The 27,805-nt window shown below is 45.2% G+C and overlaps 1 protein-coding gene across 1 annotated transcript; it reads left to right on the top strand.

The window, feature by feature from the left end:
* Positions 1 to 258: 258 nt before the first annotated feature.
* noxa1 (NADPH oxidase activator 1) lies at positions 259 to 27,805 on the top strand. Its single transcript, XM_034091594.2, has 16 exons — positions 259 to 488; positions 6,021 to 6,194; positions 11,201 to 11,283; positions 11,741 to 11,849; positions 13,367 to 13,501; positions 13,981 to 14,088; positions 14,208 to 14,267; positions 14,350 to 14,387; positions 15,425 to 15,563; positions 16,021 to 16,089; positions 16,603 to 16,690; positions 20,968 to 21,074; positions 21,759 to 21,919; positions 27,019 to 27,127; positions 27,397 to 27,520; positions 27,624 to 27,805. The coding sequence occupies exons 2-16, from the start codon at positions 6,021 to 6,023 to the stop codon at positions 27,728 to 27,730; spliced, it is 1,611 nt and encodes a 536-aa protein (XP_033947485.1). The 5' UTR covers positions 259 to 488; the 3' UTR covers positions 27,731 to 27,805.

Here is a 27,805-nt window from a genome sequence, read left to right as displayed (position 1 = left end):
GTTGACGCACAGAAGAGTCGCGCGCTCGCGGATGGACAGTTTTTTTTATTCTGACTTTCAAGTCTGAATTCTGAGAAAATATGTCAGAATTCCTATAAAAAAGTTTGAATTCTGGGAAATATTTCACGGGTGGCCACTCTTCCTTACTTAGTATACAAACTATCAGAAGCTCACAAACTAAACAATCCAGGAAAAAGTCAACATGAATTACATTTGATGACGTTTCCTCTAAAAGGGTTAAAGGGTTAAAGGGTGTATTCCCAGGCTGGGCCTCATGGTGGCAGAGCTGAGTACTGCCACAGTGACAGGTGAATTCCAGACCTGGGTCACACCTGGGGAATGTGGATTGAGTACTTCCTTGTAGCAACAGGGTGGAGACTGCTCAGGAGGCCTGCTTCACTCACACGCACTTCCTGTTGGAGTGTGAAGTCTACGAGGCACAGCTGGACACTGACTGCACTCTCACAAGACATTCAATCAGGACAGAGGTAAGCCGTGTGAATGGAGGGTCTTTGACCTTTCTCAGATAAACTATGGAGCTGATAGTAACTGAGGTGAAAACAGGTGCAGGGTCAGGGACAAGGAAGTACTCCAGTTAAATATACAGAATGTAACTGATGACATCACTGCTGTTCAGGTTTCTCTCTTTCCTATCCTGTTATTTATTTATTTGTTTGTGTTAATATTAGTAAATCTCTGTATTACATTTATCTAATCTGAATTTAAATTCAAGAGAATCAATGTACATACTAAAGGGATACATATATGTATTTAAGTGGAACTGAAAAGTCTTGTATTTAGCATATATGTCACTTAAGTCCAACATTTCACTCACTACAACTAAAAACACAGACGTGGAACCCGTGTTATCTTCCACAGTTCAGGGGCCTCATTTATAACACTTTGCGTATGCTTCACGTGGGAAGGTGGCTTACGTAGGACACAGCAAATAAATACGCACACAAATATTCCGATTTGTAAAACACTGCTCACGCACGTCCTCCGCCGGTTTCCCTTTTATAAATCACAATCAACTCGAAATGCGGCGCAGCTTTTGCGGTCTTTAACGCCCATATTTGCCTATTTAGTCAAAGAAACGCGCCCCGTATTAATATTCATTTTTTGACTGACTGCATGAAGAAGATCGCAGGAAATGACGGCAGAACATCTACAAAAACACATCTCACACCGTGTCAGATTGTGGTTCTTTTGGGGAGGTGGAGACAAATCACATCGTTAGGTGGATGCAGTTTGAACCAGAGTAGCAGCATGGAGGTCGGATCGTCACCAAAATAAATAAAAATCATGATCATAATTCCTATAGTACGCAAGACCAAAATACCTAAGGCTGGCTCCAAGATAAACGATAGAAGGTCTTATGAGGGGTTTAATCAGGAACAATGTGTAGAGGAGGTCAAGAATGTGGTTTGATGTTTGCCATGAGGACAACCCAGGAGAAGCACTGGGAGTATTTATGAAGTCTTTCATGGGGATTGCGATCAGCGTGTTCCTATGAGAAACTGGTCTGCCCGGTCAAAGTGTGCACCTTGGTTGAATGACGAGATGAGAAGTTTAAAGGTCCAACGAGATGATGCTAAACACACTGCAGACAGAACAGGCTCTCTATGTGACGAACAACATTACTGTAAACTGAGAAATGCGGTAACCAAATTGACTAAATGTAGAAAGAGGGAATACTACATGCAGGAAATCAGTGATTCTACGAATGATGGAAAGAAATGATGGAAAATATTGAATGACATAATGGGGAGGAACTCAAACATGCATCCTTCCTTTGTAGAAACCGAGGGTAAGTTCATTACCAAGCCAGCAGATATTGCAAATCATTTTAATGATTATTTTACAAATAAAGTGGACAAGCTGAGGAATGCCATGGTGCAGTCGAGGACACAGTGTCACATCACATCCTTAAAGATCGTATCATGAGGGGAAAGCAGTGCATGTTTGAATTCCACAATGTTACAGAAGAATATGTTGAAAACATGCTTTTCCATCTGTGCGGTGATATATCTCCTGGGATGACTTGGATGGTACACTGCTCAAAATGACGGGCAAATACATTTCCAAGCCATCGAGTCATATTTGTGTGACTCGAGATCTGGAAGGAAGCCAAGGTCACCCCATACCCAAGGATAAAAGAAAATCCTCTGCTGGTTCCAATAGTCCACCGACAAGTCTCCTCCCAGGGTTAAGTCAATTAATAGAACAAATAGAACACCCAAATGCAATACTACTTTCCAAGTAACAATCTGACAACGAAGTACCAACACGCCCATAGAGATGGTCACTCTACAAGTAAGGCAAGGCAAGGCAAGGCAAGTTTATTTATAGAGCACTTTTCAACGCAAGGCAATTCAAAGTGCTTTACAAAAAAAAAAAAAAAATGAAAGACATTAAGCATTAAGAAAAGCTAATCAGTACAGCACAAATGACCGACGACTGGTTCAAGAGCATGGATGACAGGAGGCTTTAGGAGCTGTGATGTTAGACTTTAGCGCAGCTTTCGATGTGATCGATCACAGTCTGCTGCTGAACAAACTCAAATACTATGGCTTTGGTTATGTTGCTATGGCTTTGGTTCTGTTGCTTTGGCTTTGGTTCTGTTGCTCTGGCTTTGGTTCTGTTGCTCTGGCTTTGGTTCTGTTGCTCTGGCTTTGGTTCTGTTGGCTTTGGTTCTGTTGCTATGGCTTTGGTTCTGTTGCTCTGGCTTTGGTTCTGTTGCCATGGCTTTGGTTCTGTTGCTCTGGCTTTGGTTCTGTTGCTCTGGCTTTGGTTCTGTTGCTCTGGCTTGGGTTCTGTTGCTTTGGCTTTGGTTCTGTTGCTCTGGCTTCGGTTCTGTTGCTATGGCTTTGGTTCTGTTGCTCTGGCTTTGGTTCTGTTGCTCTGGCTTTGGTTCTGTTGCTATGGCTTTGGTTCTGTTGCTATGGCTTTGGTTCTGTTATGGCTTTGGTTCTGTTGCTCTGGCTTTGGTTCTGTTGCTCTGGCTTTGGTTCTGTTGCTAGGTGCTGGACGGAGAGCTACCTGACTAGGAGAAGGCAGCAAGTATTTTTCAATGGGAGCTTTTCTGAGAGTTAGGTGTTGCAGTGTGCGGTCCCACAGGGGAGTTCGCTTGGGCCTTTGTTGTATTCTATATTCACAAATGACCTTCCTTACGTATTAAATAAGTCCAGTGTAATAATGTATGCTGATGATTCCACAATGTGCAGCATCAACATGCAGTGAGTTAAACTATCTACTTAAAATAGAGATTAGAGCCATAGCAGACTGGGTCAACAATAACAAACTGGTACTCAACATTGCAAAAGCAATGGTGTTCGGATCCAGACAGATGTGAAGCAGCGATCCTCATTAAGCCGGACGCCGGCTGGTCAGCCAGTGGAACAGGTCAACGAGACTAAGCTTTATTGTTCTGGATTCTGGTTTACGGTGGACAAAGCAAATTGACAGTATCGTAACTAAAATGGGAAGGAGCATCGCTGTGGCGAGAAAATGTACAAAGTATGTAACACCAACCACTTTGAAACAAGTCATTCAGTCTCTGGTTTTGTCACATCTTGAGAACTGTCCGGTCACATGGTCATCAGCAGCAAAAACACATTTACAGAAATTACAAATGGCTCAAAACAAGGCTGCCAGACTAGCTCTCCACTGATCGAAGCACACTCATATTGGAGTTATGCATAGAAGCCTATCGCGGCTTCGGGTTGAGAAACGTCTGCAATCTGGTGTTATCACTTTTCTAAAGAATGTCCAATTTAGCAAAAGACCACTGTATTTTTATGATCAAATAGTTTACACAAGAGACGAGCACGACCATAAGACTAGACAAGCTACATCAGGCCATCTACGGGCACCTAAACCCAGGACCAAGCTACATCAGGCCATCTACTGGCACCTAAACCCAGGACCAAGCTACATCAGGCCATCTACTGGCACCTAAACCCAGGACCAAGCTACATCAGGCCATCTACTGGCACCTACACCCAGGACCAAGCTACATCAGGCCATCTACTGGCACCTAAACCCAGGACCAAGCTACATCAGGCCATCTACTGGCACCTACACCCAGGACCAAGCTACATCAGGCCATCTACTGGCACCTAAACCCAGGACCAAGCTACATCAGGCCATCTACTGGCACCTAAACCCAGGACCAAGCTACATCAGGCCATCTACGGGCACCTAAACCCAGGACCAAGCTACATCAGGCCATCTACGGGCACCTAAACCCAGGACCAAGCTACATCAGGCCATCTACGGGCACCTAAACCCAGGACCAAGCTACATCAGGCCATCTACTGGCACCTAAACCCAGGACCAAGCTACATCAGGCCATCTACGGGCACCTAAACCCAGGACCAAGCTACATCAGGCCATCTACGGGCACCTAAACCCAGGACCAAGCTACATCAGGCCATCTACGGGCACCTAAACCCAGGACCAAGCTACATCAGGCCATCTACGGGCACCTAAACCCAGGACCAAGCTACATCAGGCCATCTACTGGCACCTAAACCCAGGACCAAGCTACATCAGGCCATCTACGGGCACCTAAACCCAGGACCAAGCTACATCAGGCCATCTACGGGCACCTAAACCCAGGACCAAGCTACATCAGGCCATCTACTGGCACCTACACCCAGGACCAAGCTACATCAGGCCATCTACTGGCACCTAAACCCAGGACCAAGCTACATCAGGCCATCTACTGGCACCTACACCCAGGACCAAGCTACATCAGGCCATCTACTGGCACCTAAACCCAGGACCAAGCTACATCAGGCCATCTACTGGCACCTAAACCCAGGACCAAGCTACATCAGGCCATCTACTGGCACCTAAACCCAGGACCAAGCTACATCAGGCCATCTACTGGCACCTACACCCAGGACCAAGCTACATCAGGCCATCTACTGGCACCTAAACCCAGGACCAAGCTACATCAGGCCATCTACTGGCACCTACACCCAGGACCAAGCTACATCAGGCCATCTACTGGCACCTAAACCCAGGACCAAGCTACATCAGGCCATCTACTGGCACCTAAACCCAGGACCCATCTTCTGAGCTCTTCTGTGTCTTATAGAGCTATAAAGGAACTACCTCACTGACACAGAGTCCAGAGCCTCTTACGGGCCGTCTACTGATGACCACGTACCCTGTGAGCTGGGAGCCCTCATTAATTTGATAGCATACTTGCACCAGCATACTGGTGGGTGTCTTGTGCACGCATCCTTGGCTGACATTGATATTGAAAGTGGATGACATTGTTGATGTTGATGATGTTGTTGATGTTGTTAATGATGTTGATGATGTCAGGACGTATGTCTTGAATGTTGCTGTATTATTGTTGTATTGTTCTAAGTGTCGGACCCCAGGAAGAGTAGCTTTTGTCAAGAGCAAAAGCTAATCCTTAATAAACATAAACATTAAACATGAGAGTATATAAAACCATGCTCGTATCACAACCTATAGAAATGCAAAACGGCGTCAGTTTAGACGTAATTCTGTCCTTCTGCTGACAGCATCATTTATGAGAAAACATTTCATAACATGAGCACAACATATTCGAGGTGGTTTTAAATAACATATCCGTATTTATTTATTTCTCCAGGTTATGTGTTTGTGTGCACTGAGGAGTCTCAAACAGGTGTTTGTTAATCATTTTAAGATTGGCTTTAATCAATGTTTGAAAATGAATTCTTCATATATGATAAATGAGAGGTAACATTTTGTTTATGGTATTATTTCTACATATTTCTCTCCATTCTTCCTTCTGGTGTCGCAGTTTCTCGTCTCTCCCGTTGTTGTGCTTAGTGCGTACGCATGGGTTAGAGTTTGCGTGGAGGACCGCACGTTTTCCCGTCAAGTTTATAAATGAGGCCCCAGAGCACACAGCAATGTGTGTGTGTCCTGGGTGTGTGTCCTGTGTGTGTACCCTGTGACCTGTGTGTGTGTGTAACATGTAACCTGTGTGTGTACCCTGTGACCTCCTCCAGATGCTGTACACGGAGCTGCTGAGGCTGTGGGACGGGGCGGTGCAGAGGGCCGACTCTCAGGACTGGGAGGGGGCCCTGTCCCAGCTGCAGCAGATCAGCGAGCCCACCTCCTGCACGCTGTTCAACACGGCCTCAGCCCACCTGATGCTGGGGCAGCTGCACCTGGCCCTGAAGGTCTGCATGTTCACACTACACTTCAAAGGGGTTCCAACTGTCTGTCACTATTTTATTATACACAGTGGTGTACATCTACTCAAGTACTGTACTTCAGTATACACTTTATTTTATTGATTTATTCACAAGGTACAATTACACACAAACAAATATTACATTTCAGAGCGAACAGTGCCTGTACGGAGACGATCTACATAGTTATCAAATATTGCTTTTTGTTTTACTCCTTTGTTGATATGTACCTTACCCATCTTTCCCAGCCCTTAAGAAAAGTGTCTTCCCTTACTTTCAACTTGTATGGGATTTTCTCCATTATTAGGATATCACCAATAATATGAACCCATTGTCTGTAGCTTGGTGTTCCCGCCTTTAGCCAGATGTTGGTGATAGCCTTCTCTCCAGCAGCTATATCTTTTAGTGGTTTGGGGATAACTGTAATAATTGCTTCTTTCCATGAGGGGAGAGCATCCTCCTTTGACATGACCCAATGAAAGGCACCTAGTAGCAGTGCAGACGGTTCTTTTTCTAGTTCTTGGTACCACTCGGATGGGAATCCATCACGACCTGGAGCTTTGTGTTTTCAGTTTTCCGATTGCCTTATGGATTTCATCTATAGTTATCTTTGCTGTTATACTTTCATTTTGAACTTTACCTATAGAGGGCAGATCCAGTGAGTCTAGGGATGACTTTGTACACATATGATTTGTTGTTGACGTTTACATGTAAAGATCTTTGTAATAATCTCTATAAATATTTTCAATTTCTTTGGGTTCATACTTAGGTTGATTTGTTGACTGATTGCTGCCTGTTGCTTTCGTAATCGTCTCGCCAACAACTTTGTAGCCTAATTCATAATCATTTAGTTTAAGATATCTTGCTTTTATCTCCATATCCTGTTGTAGTAAGTTGTTGATTTGGTTTCTCACCTCTTTGATTTTGTGCGTATGGCTTGCGTTGGAGCAGTATCCTCGCGGTGTAGTCGTGGTCGAAATATATCCTATTGTCTCCGAGTTTGACAGTTTTCCTTTCCCAAGCCCTCTTCAAGGCCATCTCTTTTACATGGAACTGCAGAACGTTCAGGATGATCGACCTCGGAGGTTGTCCCGATTTTGGTTTTGGTGCCAGGGCTCTGTGGGCTCGTTGAATCTGGAGATCTGTCTCTATTGGCGGCTCGTCCCGCAGCCATTTATCCACAAAAATCGCCACGTGTCACTTTTCAGCTCTGCATCTTCTGGTATGCCGTATATTCTCAAATTGTTCCGTCTGGATCTCGATTCCAAATCATCCAGCTTTTCAGTCATAAACTTGTGTTCTTTTATTATTTCCTGCATATCGCTTTTTGCCTCCAGAGCTCAAACTCCTCCGTGCGATTCTTAACGGCATCTATTGTATCATTTTGCTGTCCAACTTCTGTGTGTATTTTTACCAGTTTCTGGTTAATGTCTTCTTTGAATTCTGTCAGCTCGTTTTCTATTTGAGTGGCGATGTCCTCCTTAAAGATGGTCAAGTCGGTTTTCAGCTCGCTTTGCATGGCTTCGATTTGCTTGCTAATGTTGTCCAGATTAGCTTGTGGTTTAGCCATTGCTGTGCTAGCTTCTGCCGTTAGCCTGTCCTTTTCTTTATTAATGTTAGTTTTTTCTTTACCTTGACGGTTCACGCTTTTCTTATTCCATGCTTTTGTTGACCCTCCGCTCATTATCAACTGTCCAGGATGTTTATATGTTTTAATTTTCAAGTTAGGGGGAGTTTATTCAGTTGGCATAAGAGAGCTCACTGTCCATGCTGCTCAGCTGTCCGGCGGAAGTCCCTCCTTAAAGTGGACCAATTATGCTATATTGGAAAAATATATTGTAGGGCCATACCTATACAGAACATACCAAACACATCACCCATTGCAGCCATGCCTCATACTGCTCATACCCCTCTTTTGCAGCCCTGTTAGAGAAGTGCAGATTTTGGGTCCTTAGCTTGAAAAAAAAAAAAGAGGAGGCGGAACTAATGCCTGATCAGAATTCTACCGGAGATAAATTCTGCTGTGATAAAACGCCATCCTGTTCCAAACCACATTTTGCATGATAGGTCCCCTTTAAGTATATATTTTTGATCTACTTCTACTTAACTATTACTATTTCAATTTAAGTAAGTATTTCCATTTTTTGACACTTTGTACTTCTACCCCACTACAAGTCAGAGCTTAATGGTGTACTTTTACTCTTTTTAATGATGTGAAATCTAATCAAGTGTTGAATCAGACTCTAGTTCCACCTGGAGTAAATCCACCAGCTACCCTGCAGTCTACAAAGTACTTCAGACTAGCTGCACCTTCACCAGCTTTGAGAACACTTTCATGATCAATCATGATAAAACATATCATATATATTATTCTGAAATGGACCAATCTGCACAACGACTACTTTTACTGTCTTTCACTATATTTAGATGAGAATACTTTTCTACTTTCACTTGAGGAACATTTTGAATGCACAACTTTTACTTATAACAGAGTATTCCTACACTCAGATCTTGTACTTGAGTAAAAGTAGAAGTACTCAGATCTTGTACTTGAGTAAAAGTAGAAGTACCAGAGTACTTCTACTTTTACTCAAGTACAAGATCTGAGTACTTCTCCCACCTCTGATTATACAGTAATTTCCATTAAACCCATTAAGTTTCTAGTATTCCACAGTGGCAAAGCCCCGGGGTGGATGAGATCCGCCCGGAAATGCTGAAGGCTCTCGGTGTTGAGGGACTGTCATGGTTGACACGTCTCATCAACGTTGCGTGGAAGTCGGAAACGGTACCGAAGGAGTGGCAGACCGGGGTGGTGGTCCCCCTTTTCAAAAAGGGGGATCAGAGGGTGTGTGCCAATTACAGAGGCATCACACTACTCAGCCTCCCCGGGAAAGTTTACTCCAAGGTACTCGAAAGGAGGGTCAGGCCGATTGTCGAACCTCAGATTGAGGAGGAACAATGCGGATTCCGTCCTGGTCGTGGAACGACGGATCAGCTTTTTACTCTCGCAAGGATCCTGGAGGGGGCCTGGGAGTACGCTTATCCGGTCTACATGTGTTTTGTAGACTTGGAGAAGGCGTATGACCGGGTTCCCAGGGAGTTACTGTGGGAGGTGCTGCGGGAGTATGGGGTGAGGGGGTCTCTACTCAGGGCCATCCAATCTCTGTACTCCCAAAGCGAGAGCTGTGTCCGGGTCCTCGGCAGTAAGTCGGACCCATTTCCGGTGAGGGTTGGCCTCCGCCAGGGCTGCGCTTTGTCACCAATCCTGTTTGTAATATACATGGATCGGATTTCGAGGCGTAGTCGTGGGGGGGGGGTCTGCAGTTCGGTGGACTAAGGATTGCACCACTGCTTTTTGCAGATGATGTGGTTCTGATGGCTTCATCGGTCTGCGACCTTCAGCACTCACTGGATCGGTTCGCAACCGAGTGTGAAGCGGCTGGGATGAGGATCAGCACCTCCAAATCTGAGGCCATGGTTCTCAGCAGGAAACCGATGGACTGTCCACTCCAAGTAGGGAATGAGTCCTTACCCCAAGTGAAGGAGTTCAAGTATCTCGGGGTCTTGTTCTCGAGTGAGGGATCAATGGAGCGTGAGATGGGCCGGAGAATCGGAAGCAGCGGGAGCGGTACTGCAGTCGCTTTAACCGCACCGTTGTGACGAAAAGGGAGCTGAGCCTGGAAGGCAAAGCTCTCTGTCTACCGGGCCATTTTCGTTCCTACCCTCACCTATGGTCATGAAGGATGGGTCATGACCGAAAGAACGAGATCGCGGATACAAGCGGCCGAGATGGGTTTCCTCCGCCGGGTGGCTGGTGTCCTCCCTTAGAGATAAGGTGAGAAGTTCGGTCATCAGGGAGGGACTCGGAGTTGAGCCGCTCCTCCTTCGCGTCGAAAGAAGCCAGTTGAGGTGGTTCGGGCACCTAGTTAGGATGCCACCTGGGCGCCTCCCTAGGGAGGTGTTCCAGGCACGTCCAGCTGGGAAGAGACCAAGGGGTAGACCTAGGACCAGGTGGAGGATTATATCTCTTCGCTGGCCTGGGAGCGCCTTGGGATCCCCCAGTCAGAGCTGGTTGATGTCGCCAGGGAAAAGAAAGTTTGGGGCTCTCTGCTGGAACTGCTACCCCCGCGACCCGACCACGGATAAGCGGGAGAAGATGGATGGATGGAAGTTTTCTAGTATGTCGTCTGATGCCATGTTTATGGTTCGCTGTGTCTCTTGATGATGAAGCTCTATCCGCTGTCTTCGACCTCACATCCGTGGGATATCACTGCTGAATACTTACACTGTAAAAGGAAGCATGTTATAGTCTCGGTTGGAATGCAATTCACTTTTCTCTGGGCTACCAAAATCAACAACCGCCAAACTACAACTGGTGCAAAACACAGCTGCCAGAATATGAACCAGGAAATGAGATCACATCAGCCCTGTTCTCATTCCATTGGCTCCCGGTTCACATAAGATCTGGCTTCAAGATTGTACGATTAACCTTTAAAATCTTACATGGACTAGCACCTCCATATCTATCATCATTAATTATCCCGCCATTATCTACCAGGCTCCCACAATCACATAATGCAAGTCTCCTTTCCATCCCCAGAATTCAAAAATCACCCGTAGGTGGCAGAGCCTTTTTCCTCCGAGCACCTCTCCTTTGGAATCGTCTGCCATTTCAGATCCGCAAAGCTATTTCCGTTGATTCCTTCAAAAGCCAACTCAAACCCATCTATTCACATCTGTCACCTTGTTGTTCAACATTACCATCACTTCAGTCCCATGCTTTTATCACCCGGCAATACTTATGTTGATGTATAATGTTTTTATAATTTGTATGCTATGACGTTTGTATTTAGTTTTTTGTCTTTGCTTTTGTTTGCTTTGTACGGCCCCTTAAGGCATGTCTTGTGATTTGGGGCTACAATACATTTTGATTTGATTTGATACATAATAGTTCCATCTTTTTGTGTCCAACATCCACCTGTCTGTGTTTCCAGGCTTTGGACCTCACTATCGCCAAAGATGAACGTCTCGCTGTCGGCTTCTTCCAGAGAGCAGCAGTGATGATGCAGATTGACAGGTAGGTTGATTTCATGTTTGAGTATCAGAGCAATCTGTCCCAAATACTGACCATGTATACCAAAAGAGGGAAACGTGTGAATTTGGAAAGAGGTGCTCTTATCGTCACTGTAGATGCAGCTGGTTATTATCTGAGCTCAGCATTGTGACTGAAACAGAGGATGCGTCCACAGGCGACAACCTCTACCTAGCAGCACTTCAAAGCTCATTATCAACATGTATGTCACGCATGTTGTTCTGGGCGATGAGCTCAACTATTTCTTGGCAGTCACTTCCTGGAGACTTTTCATCATTGTGAGGTTGCCAGGCAACCAGTGGAGAACATATTGCTGTGTGTGACAAAGACAAAGTCTGACCCACAACACCCCTGTATACCACCATGTAAAGCTTTTGTTGATGCCACATTTAGAAAATGAACTCTTATTCCCTGCCTGTTGGTGTGTTTGCGGTCTGCTCAGGTTGGAGGAGGCTCTGTCTGACTGCATCTGGGCACAGAAGCACATGAGAGGAAACACGGTCATCGACTACAAACAGCTGGGACTGAGATTCAAACTGTACAGCTGGCAGGTCTGACATTCAGCCTCACACTCGTACACCTGCACTAATACAGGGAAGCATGAGACTCGGTATGCTTCTTCTGACGCATTACAATAGAATATAAAGGAAATCCAATCCTATGTCTATCACCACTGAGGAATGAACACGGTGTGCTGCGTCATCACCTGGATGCTGACACAGCCTCATTGATGGAGGTTACACAGCAGCACATATTTCTCACGGTGCAGATAAGACATGCTCGAGCTTCACAGACAGTGCAGCTGCCAGTAACACATCACGTGTTTAGAGCAATGTGCCCATTGGTTTGTGGAATCTCAACACAGTCAGTGTCATCCTACCCTGATCAGAGGTGGGAGAAGTACTCAGATCTTGTACTTAAGTAGAAGTACCAGAGTGTAGGAATACTCTGTTACAGTAAAAGTCCTGCATTCAAAATGTTACTCAAGTAAAAGTACAAAAGTATGATCATCAAAATATAGTGAAAGTAGCGACAGTAAAAGTAGTCGTTGTGCAGATTGGTCCATTTCAGAATAATATATATGATATGTTTTATAATGATTGATCATGAAAGTGTTCTCAAAGCTGGTGAAGGTGCAGCTAGTCTGAAGTACTTTGTAGACTGCAGGGTAGCTGGTGAAGGTGCAAGCTAGTCTGAAGTACTTTGTAGACTGCAGGGTAGCTGGTGGATTTACTCCAGGTGGAACTAAAGTCTGATTCAACACTTGGTTAGATTTCACATCATTCATCCAGATCTGTGAAGTAACTAAAGGTGTTAAATACATGTAGTGGAGTAGAAGTACACCATTTACCTCTGAAGGGTAGTGGAGTAGCATTACATGAAATACAAAAGTAAGTACAAGTATCTCAAAATTGTACATTGTAAATCTCATTTGCACCATCAGTGTTGCTGATCATTTTTAATTTATTTTTATCATGAGGTAGAAGTAGGCTGTTTGTAAGACAGAAGAGTTACATAACTCTGTTTGTGACTGTCTCAAACTAGCCTAATCCGAACAGGGCCTTACAGTGCGGAGCCAAGGGCCCTTCCCACTTGCTACCCCACGTAGTGCCTCTGATTGAGAGGCACAGCTTTACAAATGTATCGGGTGTTTTTAAGTGAAAAGGCTCAAGTCGTGAGCAGCTGGTCGTCCAAGTGGAGTTGCCAGTGTTTGAGGCTGACTTGTAAGTCCTGTGATGTCATCATCTTTGGGGCTGTAAATTAACCACAAACACGATTAACTTTTAAATGAACACAGGGACAAAAAGATAGTGCAGAGAGTGATAACTCACAACATTAACTGTGTGTACAGTCTGTACATTCACCTCTTTGAAAGGAATAATACCGTCTCACAATCCACTCCAGAGGCAAAGTGGTATGAATACCAGAGGTGGATGAATACCCTATCCTGCCTGTCTGCAAACGGTCATGTCAAACTGCCTTTTCTCTACATCCAGCCCATCATCCCTTGTCAAAAGGAAATGCTACCGGCTGGTCCCAGAATGTATAATTGTGACGTGTCCCCTAGGTGTTGTATAATGCAGCAGCTGTGTACTGTCGGATGGGCCAATGGGAGCAGGCCAGGGAGGTTCTGCTGTCAGCCTCCCAGGAGAGAGGAGAAGTTCGGGGGGGAAACATAGAGGCGGCTTTGGACAGCGTCCTGGTGAGTGTCACAACTTTAGAGAGGGACTTCAGGGACACATTGCCACAGTGTTTACATTTGTTTCTGCCATTGCCCTTAGTTGACATCCTAGCAAGGGTAGAAAGACACATTTGGAAACTTCCTGGAACACAGTGGACCTGAGGCTGTGCTCCATTTGGGTTGGCTGGTGCGTGGCAGCAGGGACAGCCAAGGGATGCATTATAACAAAACAACATGAATGCCTTGATAGGAAGTAAAGGGGTGGTTTGATTGTCTTTGCAAGGTTATGTATATCTTCATGGCAGAGGGTACCACTATGGTTATTCTAATACCATGTTGTACCTGTTTCGAAAAACAATGGCAGTGTTCATAGACGACTCCAATCCTGGAAATACAAATGTGCTGCTCCTTTTAGGGACTTTCTTGATATTCTATTTGAGAAGCCACTGGGGTAAATGAAACATTGTCATTTGAACGCGTTGCTCTGGCTTTGATAACAGAGGGAGGAGGTCCTGGCTCCTCTGCTGGTGCCTGACAACGTGGTGTTTCGTCCCAGGAAACAGGATGTGGAGCAGCTGCAGCAAAGAGACTTCCTGGGCAAAGCAAAGGTACAGTTGGTGAATGTTGTATTATGGGGGTATAGTAATCACAGTCTATCGTAGTAATATGCTTTCATGAGCTTCCAACCTGCTCCCGCCACTTGCACTGAGAGATGCTCTGCTTTCAGGTGATTTCATCCATGATTCCCAATGATGACTTTGGAGGCTTTGAACCTCTGAGGCTGCAGGTAAGAATCAGTCCAGTGTCAGTATGAATGAAGATGATGTCAATCACTCCCTTTGCCAACTGTCACTCTGTCTTCACCACAGAAGCCTGGTTTCTATGAGCCCAAGGTGGATGGAGCTCAGTGAGTATTATCTTGTGTAGGGATGGGTATGGTTAGGATTTTAGCGATACCGATACTACTTATCGATACCGATATTTTTCGATACTCTTATCGATACTTTTCAATAATTTGGTTCTCAAAATTATAGACATGATTACAAGACGTGAAGATTAAACTAAAGTTATTTTATTGTAATTTATTTTTATTTAAGGTAACTTTTTCAATTTCATACCAAGCAGGTATGAGTGTGTTTGACAGTGTCTCTGAAAAGGGGGCGGTAATTAGGGGCAGTTCATAAATCCATGTAAACATGACCATTATTCAGTTAAAACGAGACGCTGCGTGTGCACCTCCTAAACCGGAAGCTTCGGTCGGCTAACCATTATAATGCGTTTATTATTTATTAATTGTAATGATGGATTATCAGTAATCATTTTAAAGTTACACAGAGACATTGGATTAATCGAGAAAATATCGCTTTTGCCAGATATGTGCTAAAGTAGCCGTTAGCCCGTTTTGCTAAGTGTTGATTTAGACTCTTGGTGTTGGACTTCTGTTCCGTGTAGGTGAAATGGTTAATACCGTCTGTTAGCTGAGTTCTTCCCGTTAAGTGGGTATGCATCATTAATAGGTTGTTAAATGTTAAGAAGCCTTGAGAAGCTGTTTCTAGCAAGATGTTGCGTCTGCCCCTATGGTCTGCCCCCGGGAGTCTCACAATAATCAGAGCGCTGTTAGGAGAGATGACGAGTGGCATTCACAGTGGCCAATCAGTGGTACTCAAGCCGGATACGTCCCACGGGATGAGGGTTCCCAACCAACCAGAATTGTTTAAACTAAGGAAGTAGCGTAATTCATATACCGATAGCAGCCCCGTTTGTCGAGCGGCTTAACGGTATACCAACACCGTCAATCAGGTACCGGTACTGACTTAGTACCGGTTCTCGATACCCATCTCTAATCTTGTGACATCCAAGTAGTAACCTGAGCTTTTAAACAACCAATACTGTACAAATGTTTGTTGATGGTAAGTATGACAGATTTTCTTTTTCATTTCCCAGGGATTCTCGATACATGCGCATGCGAGTTCCTTACATGGCCCGAGGGCCTCATCAGCTGACGGTGCCGGGGGGGGCCATGGTGTTTTTATTTGGCGAGGAAGACAGGGATGGGATGGCAACTGTCATATATGATGGACAGGTAAGAATAGAGAATAAATCGTATAGCTTATACTGCAGAGGTGGTGGCAGTTGGTAATGATGTGTGTGATGATAACTGAAGCATTTTACAAATAAATCATGATTTTAGGCTGTGATGTTCAATAAAAGGTGTGGAGAACGGTTAACTTGTTTTTTAATACTGGGTCAGAAATCTAAATCAACATCCAAAGAAATGTTTGATTTACCACCATTTTTCAATTTAAATAATTTGGTTCTATTCAATGTATGAAGGCATTAGTACATCTGAAAGTTACAAGCCCCTTGAGGTCTGATCTGACGAGGATAGGAAGACATTGAGGGAAAGCCAGCTGGTGTAATATGGGCTATGGTTTGGGCTGGTGAAAACCCTGCATACTCCTGTGCTTTGTTGTCTTCTGTATTTCAGCCTCATATCATATGTCATGTATTCTCAGATTTGTTTGGCCCTTTGTTTTCAGAGAGGACTTCTTCCAATGTCCCTGCTCGATCTGGCCAATGTCAAGACGTCAAAAGGCAAAAAGGAGAATGTAATGTATTGTACTAATATATTAATGAATGTTATGATCCTCTGGCCAAAATGTTTTAACGGTTACTTATTATGTAAAATGTACTTTTTGATTAATTGATTGATTGATCCAGATTTGCTAGACAGTACTAACATGTGGGTTGGCTTTACGTTGAACTTCTGGCAACTTCCCGCCCACCCAACCTTCAGACACACTTTTATAACTGAGACCTATAATATATGCCTAACAATAGTATAAGAGGAGACCTTTAAGCTCATATTAGTGTAGACCGTTACTGGCAGCACTTCCCAAATTGCAGGAGTTAGACTCATGCTGAACAGAGTATTCTCTTCTTCACCTGTGAGACCAGGCAGCAAAATGTTATTTTAGATAAATACATTTAAAAGTAAAGGACTACAGTTTGCTCTTCAGCTAGAACAGTTAGTAGATCACTGTGTGTTTCAACACAACATACAAGTGTCCTGCTGTTCCACCATTAGATAATACATTCTATATCACTGACTTCTTCCACAGAGAGTTCCCAGTGGGATCCCTCTCCCACCGGGACTGAAGCCCCCCACCCGCCCACAGGCCCGGCACAGCCCTGTAGCTCGTCCTCGAGGTAAAACCAACAACACTCCATTTTATCTCAAATGCTCCTGCCTCAAAGGGAAGGGCGCCTGCCACATCATTCCTGCTCTGCTTTAACATATGCTTCTCCGTTATTACAGTTAATTCAAGGGTCAGAGCAGCATTCTAACGCACAGCCTCAGGACTCTACCTGAATCTGCTCTCTCGTTGGTTGTCTTTACATGTTGTAATAGGGTCCCTACGTTTTTTCCCTTAAAAAAAAGGTTCTAAAAAAGAGAGTACTGAGCCCTGGGGTTACGTACTGTAACCCAGCTTCTATGAGTATAGGCGCAGCCCTCTAAGGCTATCGCTATTGGGTAATCCCACTGCACGTGTGCAGCACTGACAGACTTAATCCACGCCCACCTATGACGTGGGCCCCACCTCTGGCCTCACTTCCGTGTAAATAGGAAGGAGGCCCGTCCAACTGCTCCCACACAAACAGCTTTTCTTCAGCTATTCGCGGAGCCAGTGGGGCCCGAACCTTAGAGGGCTGCGCCTATACTCATAGAAGCTGGGTTACATTACGTAACCCCAGTTCTATATCATGTAGGCTTTGCCCTCTAAGGCTATCGCTATTGGGTTAAGGGCGAAGCAGGATGTAGTCCACGCCCCACTGGTTCCGTCCGTTACCAGAAGCACAGAAACACACCTACTCAATTAATAACCCATGTCCATTTTGCCGTGCGTAATGGAGCATCACATTCCCAGGGAATATAGTATTTAAAAAAATGAATATTCTCCATCAGGGAAAGAAGGTAGGCTAAATAGGCTACCTGACGTTTATAAAAAGTAGAGACCAAAGTCCCACTTGTTAAAACGATCAAAGAGGGGGGAAAGGGCAGCTCTCGAAGTGCCGACAGGCAGGAGAGAGGGCACGCAGCTGAGTCCCCGACATTACTCACTCTGACAGGACACTCAGTACTGAGTGTGTCAGAGAGGAGTGGGAGACATCCTTCAAATACAAACGAATAAACGAACAGGGGGAAGACCAAGATGCAGCAGTGCAAATGTCTTCCACTGTCATTCCTCCGTGCAACGCCGTGGAGGAGGAAATTCCTCTGGTGCCGTGCGCTTTGATGTTCTCCGGGGGATCCAACCCAGAGGAGACATACGCCTGTGACACAGCCTCACCCAGCCCGTGTGACAGGCGCTGTGCCGACAGAGGCTGCCCTAATGAGCGCTCTCTGTAATGCACAAACAGACGAGCTGCGTAAAGCAGCCGTGCGTGCAATATAGCATGACAGCGCGCGCACGGGACGGAGGAGATGAAATGTGGCTTCCTCCTCTGATGTGTGAGGAGGAGGGAAGAACCCATCCAAAGTGATCCCTCTCGATCTAAAAGAGCTTGTGATCATCTTTGGCATAAAAGCCGGGTCAGGGCGCAAAACAGCTGAGCTGCCATCTCCTTGGATCTGGAGACATGACGGAGCCACAGAGAGAGCAGACGCATCACTCACCCTTTAGCTGATGTGAGAGCCAGGAGCAGAGCTACTTTGGCTGACAAGAACTTCAGGGGAACCTGATCTAAAGGTTCAAATGGAACTTTACTCAGTGCGCGTAACACTAAGCCAAAACCCATTGAGGCGTCAAAGCGCGTGACACCGGTCTGAGTCTCTGTGCTCCCCGTAGAAACCGTTTTGTCAGAGGGTGACTAAACACCGTGCTGACCCCAATCTACATCGCAAGATGAAATGGCAGCAGCATGTTTTTACCGTGCTATAAGCCAATTCCTGTCCAGCAACAGCTGGAGGAACGACAGCACGAGGCAGGGGGGCCACGGGGTCCAGGCTTCTCCCTGCACACCCCACGGAGCGCTGTGTAGGATGTGTGTTCAGCAGCTGATCGAACACCTCCCTGGCGATATATATGTAGGCCGCCACTGCTTTGTTGTCTGTTTGAATCAACACATGTTGATTGTACAGCAACGGGACGAAGTGCTGGATTACTCTCCATACGGAGAGTAATCCAGCACGTTTATATGGAGAGACATGTGACCCGGCCACTGCCCCCCCACTGCCTGTGACATGCACGTTCCTCAGCCTGCGAGAGATGCGTCTGTGAACACTGCGGTGTGTGACGTCACTCTGCTCAGTGGCGCCCCTACTGACGTAGAGATGTTTCCAGTGGGTTCAATCCCAACCCACGGAAGGAGGAATGTACACCATGCGTCGATACACAGGCAAATAAACCACCTCTGGAGTCTCCTCGCTGTGAAGGAGCCCCAGGGGGAACACCACGTGACCAGCTGATATCCTGCCTAACAGCTGCATCACGGAGAGGGCCGTCACCGCCCCGCGGGGTGTGACGCGCCGGAGGAGAGCCGTCCGAGCTGCTTAAAGACCAATAGGTTTTAAAGACAGCCGATGTATGCAGCGGGCCATGCTGCCTATAACCGACAGGTCAGGGGCAGCCGGCTTACCCGGTGGGCCTTGCTGCTTATTATCATCCATCTGTCCATCGAACACACGCGCCGCCACTCTGAGTAATACTCTGAGAGCGCACGACATGTTTTGGATGTACTGTGGTTGTCATGGTGACGAGCCATGTCAGAGCCCTCGCCGCCGTTGCCCGTGAAGCAACCCAAGAGGGGCCCGGACCGAAAAGGCTGCGAGGGGGCCTCCACACGCTGCATCTCACACCAGCTCTCATCCTGTCTCTGTTTCGGAGAAGGCTCGTAAACTGGACATTGAGGCGCGTTCACGCTCAAACCTGCTGAGGGAATGAGCGGAGGTGTAGCAGTGCTATTCACACAGTGCGTAATAACAGCCCTGGGCTCATTACGACCGTGTGTAGCAGGCACACCTGGGACAGAGGAAAAAAAACGTGCTGCCTGCTAACCGACAGGTTAGGAGCATCAGGTTTAACCGTCAAGCTCTGCTGTTAAATAACCGACTGGTTAAATACAGCTGGCTTGTGCCGCGAGCCCCGCTGCCGCTAACCGACAGGTTAGGAGCATCAGGTTTAACCATCAAGCCCTGCTGTCTAATAACAGCGGCTCATCATGTCGCCGTTTAGGAGAAAACTCGTAAACCGGACATTGAGGTTCACGCTCAAACCTGCTTGAGGAATGAGCGGAGGTGTGTGTAGGAGGCACATCTGTGACATAGGAAAACAAACCCGGGCTGTCTAATTAACCGACAGGTTTTAAAGACAGCCGGTTTGAGCCGTGAGCTCTGCTGCCTCACAACCGACAGGCTGTGAGGCAGCCGCTTATGCAGCTTTTTTTATGTCATCCGGAGGAGAGCTCTCCTGAACCGGGAGATCTCATTAGGCGGCTGCCTTTCCGATGATCTCCGGGAGTTCCTGGAGAATACCGCCTGTCGACGGCAGAGCCGTGATGGCGGATAGATGGACCCGTTGACCCGTCGTCAGCCCAGCAGCCAAACCTAGGCTCGGCTGCCGGGCTGACACCCTCTCGCCGGAGGAGAGGGAGACAGGGCGGGGGAACCACATGGTGATCCGTGAATGGAGGGGAAGGAGTCGCCTGACTGCTGCCCGCCACTCGGATCCCATAAATCAAGGGCTTGGTCCACAGAGTAAGACTCCTGGACTAGCCAATCATCCTCGGCCGCAGCAGCGAGAGCGTCCGCTCTCCACTGCCTGTGGGCCAGAGGGAGACTGACACAATGAGTGCACGACACCTGGGGAGTGAGCTGCGTTTGCATGCTCTAATCCCCGGCAGGACTCACACCGTGAGCTCCGGTCGTAACTCATATGTCGGGTTGACACCGAGTCCCCGCCCCCGCCCAAATTCGAAACTGTTTCAACCCGTCACCTGTCAGAATCGAGACGAGGCAGTGCATTGAATCGCGTGAATGGACCGCGAACCAGTCAAGTGATTCATTCAGGAAATGAAGCAGCTGCTGCGTCGGACGTCACATGTCACGTGATTTGAAGCAAGCTTCGAAGCACTGCTTCTATGATATAGGAAGTCCAGGGTTGAAGCTCCGTTCGAAGCTTCAGTGTCAAACTGCCATCACTAGTAGGTGGTTTACCCGGTGTGGCTGTGGCCATCACAATCCAGATGTTCAGGCCACTGTATTCAGTTGTAAAACTGTGGATGTTGTTTGAGTTTGCAAATTCAGAAGGTGTTCTGATTGTGACAGCGATATTTTTAAAGGATTGTTGTAGAAAACACATGGTATTTGTATTCACATGGGAGTATGTGTAATAAAATAGAGACCACCTTGTGATGTGATCACAACAGCCTAATGCTAATTCAACTGTAATGTATTCAGACTGTACCTGTACTGTGTTTTCCTGCAGTGAGCTTTTCCTCAGACACTCCACCTCCATCCTACTCCACTGCCACCCACGCACCGCCCTTAGCCTCAGACCCCCCCCAGTACACGGACAGCCCAGCCAGAGACCAGGTAATATTCCCCTGTGAAACACTACATTCAGAGCTGTGAGACGGATCACATCAAAGTTATGTTCTTTTCCCATTCAGTTTATGAGACACAATCCTAACCTTTTATACAGATCTAAATATAGAAGGATTATGGGGCTTGTGAAGAAACTGCGTAGTAAGGTTAAAAGTAGCAGGGATTAAGTCAGTATGAATATAATATAATCCTTTATTGTCATTATACAGGTACAATGAGATAGTAGAGCTACTCCTTTTTTGAAGGTGCCCAAATTCCCCTCTACTCTTGAACCAATATGGTACACTGTTTATTATTATCTTCTTCCATATGGGGCCTGATTCGGCTATGGTCACTTTGGTTCCAAAAAACATAGATGGCAAATGCAAAAAGGCCAAACTTGAGGCTCTGAAATGAAAGTCCTCTAAATCATGTGCGGTCAGTGACAAATATGTTTCTTATTCATAGTTTATTTTCAGGCAGGGAAATTCGATAAGGAATAAATAAATATTTGGGCTTTTAAAAATATGAAAAGTAACTTAAAAAACTACAATTTCTATTCGTATTAATAATGTTATTGCATAATACCCATATAAACAGTATTCACACTGATCGGACCAGATGACTATTTTAAAATAAAAGCTATATTTACGTGATTTTTTTTTTTAATGTATTCCTGCTCCTTCTTCCCAGCATGCTGATGAGGCTCAGGGAGCGGAGTCGTGTTCTGTGCTGGTGAAGGTCCACTTCACCTACACAGTGGCTCTATCTGTCCCTCTGGAAATAACTAACGATGAAATAAAGAATTGCATCGCACAGAAACTGGACCAGCCGGCGTCTCAGCTGCGCCTCAGGTAACCACAGGCCTACCAACCCACTTCTGTCTCCTTGAATTTCAACAAGTGATGCTTCATTTCTAAAAATATGCTTGTCTTTGTCCACTACACCCTGTGGGTCCTATATGTGTTCCTGCTAAGAAAAACTAACAAAGGGCACTGATGCTGCAGCTCCACAGACATGAGAGGAGTCCATAAAAGAGACAGCAGTAGGATTGATCCAGCACACAATAAAACACATTACATCTAAGAATTGATAACACAAGAAAGGAGCTGATGCCAAGAAAGAACAGGAATCCTGCTTTGATGCTTGTTGAAGTGCCTTATCCTGGGTTTTAAACGTTCTGAAGCCACATTTCCTCACAGCATGCACAGAGATGTTGTTTTGTTCCACTCGAAAAAATATGATTTATGAAACAATAAACTCCGGTTGACTTTCCAGAAAAAACAAATATATCCAAAATCCAAATATCATTATTTTGATCAGGCAATTGACAGAAATAAGGTGACAAAAATAATGCGCTAATTGGTGAGCCATAATGACTAAAAATAAAGTGACAAATAATGTAATTTTCTCTAAGATGTGTCTAATAATGTAAAACTGTAGGCCTTCCGCAAGAGTGTAACTTTGGTTTGAGAAGTGGGGGGGACACAAAACAGGGGTTCCTCCGGAATGAACATTTTTCTCAATTTAATTCAATTACCTGACTTTCTACAAATATATTAGGGACTATAGTGTTAACAAATCCAAGAAAAATGTGTAGTGTATATAATGAGTGCGCAAACTTATGTAGTATCCTCTCCATGTGAGCCTGTTTTATTTTGACATGAAAGTAAGCGTCCCTCAGGTCGATGGTTGTGAACCAATCGCCCGGCTGCACTAGGTCCAATAACTGTTTTATAGTTAACATATGGAACCAGGGACGTGCACAGACATTTGGAGGGGCTATTGCTCTATTGCCCCCCGCCCCCGAAAAAATGAAATCCAGGGAAATCTTTTGTTTTGCGCTCCATATCTCATTAAAATCTCTAATGTTACTAACTATTAAAGAAAAAACGGGGACAATTCTGTTTTAATGTAACTTCTGTGCAGACATACTGATAAAATAGGGCTTCTAAGTAATTTTCTTAAATAAACTCATTAATTAATTAAACCAGTTTAATACGCATTATTCTTATTCTTTTCATTCTTTATGAGCGCAGTAATGGTAAGGTATCTAATTATTTATTTAGTATTCCATAACTTAATAACAGAGATGGTCAAACTAAAGTAGAGACATGGCAGAAATCCTACAATGAAGCGGGACAGTGAAGTGTTCTCCGTGAGAGGGCGATCAAGAAAAGAGAGCGAGCAGCCCCGTTGACGTTGAGGGAGTTTACGGAGCAGATGAAAAGACACAGAAGCACAATAACAAGTATAGCCTATTTAGATTGTTTTGGTGTAAATAACCAACGGTGTCAAGAGGAAGTAAAGTCCCCTGGGTTGTCCCCTACTCTAACTGCATGAATGGAGGAGGGACACGGTCACAACCGGATGATAGGAAGTTGGGGTGCAGTGGCTGTTAACCAAAGGCCGGTCAGGGGCAGTGTGGTGGGTCGATGTTGTAGGGCGACAGGGCGTTTATCCATCGGGGCTCCACCCCTGTGTGAGATAGAACAACAACCTTTCTTACTCACTCACTGCAGTGTTTCAAAAGGATTTTTCGGGGCACAAAATAAAAGGCTATAGCGTTTATAAGTAATTTGGTTAAATCTGTGTCTGTGCTCTGTCTTTTTCTAATCACCCTGGCCCGTCAGTGTCACCTCTCATCCTTCTGTCTTTTCATTGTTTTCAATGCCGTATCTTGTTCCCTTATAGACTACTCAACACTCCCAATATAGTGCCGGTCCTCCCTCACTCGCATCTCATTGTTGTCTCCCTGCTCTCGTCTCCGAAGTCTGGTCCACTTGCGCGCTGCCTCCAGTCTCTGCAGCAGCGTAGGTCTCTCTTCTCCCGGGTAGGCACCTGCCAGCTTCTCTAGCGCATCGCCCTCGCCGCGTCTTGAGCACTCTTATACACCATAGTTCCTTCGTTCCAGTAAACCCTCAGTGTGTCCATTGGAGATTGAAACCGAATCCCCTTGTCTTTGAGAATTCTCTTGAGCCCCGCATATTTCCGACATTTAGCCGCCACCTCCACAGAGTAATCGCGGTCGAATGTCACTCTCCGTCCCTCCACTTCCATCACCGTTCACCAGGCCGTCTTGATGATGTTCTCCTTGACCTCGAACCTCAAGAAGTTGACAATAATGGCTCTTGGGGGTTTGTCTGGTGCCCTGTGCACCCTTTGAATCTCCAACTTAATATCCTCTGACATTCCCAGCTCCTTGTGAATTAACCTGTCGACTTACTCGGAGACCGAGTCTCCCTCTATTCCCTCCTTCAACCCCCAAATTCGTATTATTTCTTCTCGACCTCCCTTCTATGTCGGACAACTTATCTTGGAGCTTGGTTTGTTGTTCAAGAGAGGCCGTAAGAATGTCCTGGACGTCGGTACTCCACTCCTCGACCCCAGCCGTATGCTCTTCTAGGATCTCCATATCCTTCTTTTGGGCCTGCATCTCCGCCTCAGCAATCTCGAAGTTTCTATTTGTTTCCTCTCTGAAGCTATCAAGCCCTTGCTTCATATCTTCTCCGTGTTTGTCCATATATTCTCTCAGTTGTCCCATTTCTTCACGTACTCTTAGATTTTCTTCCATTTGGCTGCCAATTTGATCCAGTTTAGCATCCATGTTGTGCTGGGCATTCTCAAGTTTAGCCTGCATGGCATCTAAGCTAGTCTGCAGTGCCGACACCCAGCTAGGTTGCTCGTTGTTGCTAGCTTTAGTTGCGTCAGCCGTTAGCGGCTGTCAGTGTTCCGTCTGGACCTGCATCTTTTTTCGACTTTCGTCTTTTTCTCCGTTCCTTACTTACTTAGTGATTTGCTCATGACCTATTCTTAAAACTTCGAATTGCATTTACAGGGGTTTTCTTCCTTTTTTAACTTATTCGGCCGGGAGCTCCTCTTTTTAGCTGCTTATCACCATGTGTAAATCGGAAGTCCCCCAATTTCATTTTTAACTGCCCCCCTTCCATTGAATATTAAAGTAAGCGAGTTTAACTCAAACTCAGTGGTCCAAAACTCAATTAAGATCTGGGGCCAATTTAGGAAACATTTGAATCTGAAAAGCATATGCAGTTTTTCGCCAATAATGTCTAATCACCATGCCGTTTGGCCATGGCATTTGCTGTTTGGCATAGAAGTGGCTTGTTCTATTTTCAAGATCTTTTTAGTGACGACAGTTTTGCATCCTTTACGCACTTGTGTAGGGATCACAACATACCAAAATCTCGCTTTTTTAGATACCTCCAGGCTCGGTTTTTTGCGTCTAAACATTTTCCAGGATATCCATCCTCTAAAGACCTAGCTCACTCAGTTCTTAATGTGAATCCATTTAATAAAGGGGCTGTGTCCAAAATATATACATTGATTCTGAATAACTGCCCTCCCACATGGGACAAAACTAAAGATGCATGGGAAGGAGATATTGGTGATTCTATTTCAGAGGAAGCCTGGGAAACATTGTTTCACGTATACACACCTCTTCTTTCTGCATCAGACATGATTAATCCAATTTTTAAGGTAGTACACCGGCTACATTACTCCAACGACAGACTAGCTAAGATTTTTCCCAGTGTTGCTCCAACCTGTCCCAGGTGTCATTATTCTCCTGTTTCCCTGGGCCATATGTTCTGGTCATGTCCGTCATTATGCCGTTTCTGGGCTTCTGTGTTTTGGTCACTCTCTGCAATATCTGACAGGATACTGTTTCCTAACCCTCAAACAGCTATTTGTGGAACTGTTGACACAGGACTAGGGTTTTCCTCCGTCCACAAAAATGCGGTTGCCTATGCGTCGTTGCATGCCCGGCATTGCCCGCCGTCTCATACTGCTAAATTGGAAAGGAAAGAATCCCCCTTCCTATATTCATTGGATCAGGGAAGTGATGCTGGGGTCAGACTTGAACAAATTGAGATATGCAGTGCGCGGTTTAGTTTACAAATACGACAAAACTTGGTCGCTATTTATTACCCATGTTAGAGGCCTATCCCTCACCTGATTCACTTTGCAATTTTTCTTTGACTTTTGACCTGGGCACTCTGGGGTCCTTGATTGTGGGCTTGGAGTTTCACACTAGAGGTTTAGAAGGCTGGCAATAAGAATAGCATAAACTAAAATGTTTTGTTTGGGTTATTTATGTGATGTTTTAGATCTGAATATTTACTCGAATACTGTCTATTGTCATCATTATTTTGTTGTATTTATTTATTTTGGTCTATTCCTTATGTTACTTTTAATTTTATATATTTTTTACATTTGATTTCTAAGACCATTCATTTCTTGATTTATCTTTCTGTCGTATGTTTGTCTATTCATTGGGCAATACCACCTGGAGGGGGAGGGGGGTGGTATTTGAGGGGGTTTGCAACTTTTTATCATAAATGTTGGACATAATGTATTTGTGAAAAACAGAAAAATAAAGTTGTTTAAAAAAATAAAAATATTAATAAGTTCTAAAAACCATATTTAATAAATAATGCTTTAAAGGTGGGGTAGGTAAGTTTCAGAAACCGGCTCGGGATACACTTTTTGTTATATTCCATGGAATGCTCTTAACACCCCGATGGCAATGAATATCTTAAGTGCTTTGACAAAAAATCCATAAAAAAATTTCATCTGGAGAAGCCGTAATACTGTAAAAAGTGCAACTGGATGGCCTACCTGCCTGTCAGCCTTCCATCGAGGCACAAACTTATCTCGTGCCCTCATTGGTCATGTGTGTGTTGGAGGAGGGGCTCTATAAGGAAGTGGCAGATTTTCTCCGGTTGTGTATTTTCAAATTCTAGCGATCTCGAGCCGGTTTCTCAAACTTACCTACCCCACCTTTAACTCAAATATATCTGTCTGATCCATCATATATCAAGAGGCTGTTAATGGCTCCAACTCTTTCCTATCATCTGTAAACCAATGTTTCCCCTTTGATGCCCTCAACATATCATCTATTCCTCGGCCATAACCCATAACACTGTGTCATCAGATATAAGCAGCATGGCTCCCAGATGCTAATCCCTCTGGGGGGCGAGGGGGGCCCAGGCTGTACTGTGCAAGATGTGGCTGAGGCTGGCAGAGTTACCCTGTGGTGTCAGGTGAGGATCTGATCTAATGAATACTATGATATAGCAATACTGTAACCAATGGAAACTATACCTGTTTTTATTATTTGGAATGCCAAGGTATAGAGGTATAGAATCATTTTGTAGTTTGCAATATATTGGTTGACTTAATTATCTAACAATGTTAGCATTGGATCCTTTAAAATGTGTTTGCAAGTGTCATGCCCAAATTCAATGTCGTGACTGATTTCTCTTAGTAATAATGTAATATACAGGATTAACCCCTTATTGTGCTTCTTCAGAAAGAAGACCCCTTGGCCAACCGCCCTATCCTCCACCAGATGGTGGCGCTGTACGACTACACTGCTCAGGGACCAGAGGACCTGGAGTTTAGCGAAGGAGACACAATCGACATCTTGGGTGAAGGTGAGGCCCTGCAGGGTACACCTCAAACTGCATGTGCATGTCATGGAACTGCTTCCTGTGTGTTCCAGTGCGAGTCTTCATGTGTCGCTCTCACCTCTCTTAGTGAATGAGGTGTGGCTGGAGGGACACAGTGCAGGAAACATCGGCATCTTCCCCGGCTGCTTCGCCTACAGGGAGAACGCCGACATCGCCCAGTGCTCCGGGTTATAAAAGTGTAACTGCAGTCATCCCTAATAAATCTATTCCCTGAGAATGCATGCCGGCATAAAGTGGACTCCGTATCAC

This window comes from Pseudochaenichthys georgianus, chromosome 9, assembly GCF_902827115.2.
Source record: "Pseudochaenichthys georgianus chromosome 9, fPseGeo1.2, whole genome shotgun sequence".
NCBI classification, from domain to species: domain Eukaryota; kingdom Metazoa; phylum Chordata; class Actinopteri; order Perciformes; family Channichthyidae; genus Pseudochaenichthys; species Pseudochaenichthys georgianus.
Note: the sequence above shows the minus strand (reverse complement) of the source record. Positions and strands in the feature narration are given on the sequence as shown.

Coding starts and splice junctions, on each gene's coding strand:
- noxa1 (XM_034091594.2), top strand. CDS start 6,021: ATGCTGTACACGGAGCTGCTGAGGCTGTGGGACGGGGCGGTGCAGAGG. Junction 13,502..13,980: donor CGGCTTTGGACAGCGTCCTG/GTGAGTGTCACA, acceptor CTTTGATAACAG/AGGGAGGAGGTCCTGGCTCC. Junction 15,564..16,020: donor CTGTCATATATGATGGACAG/GTAAGAATAGAG, acceptor CTTTGTTTTCAG/AGAGGACTTCTTCCAATGTC.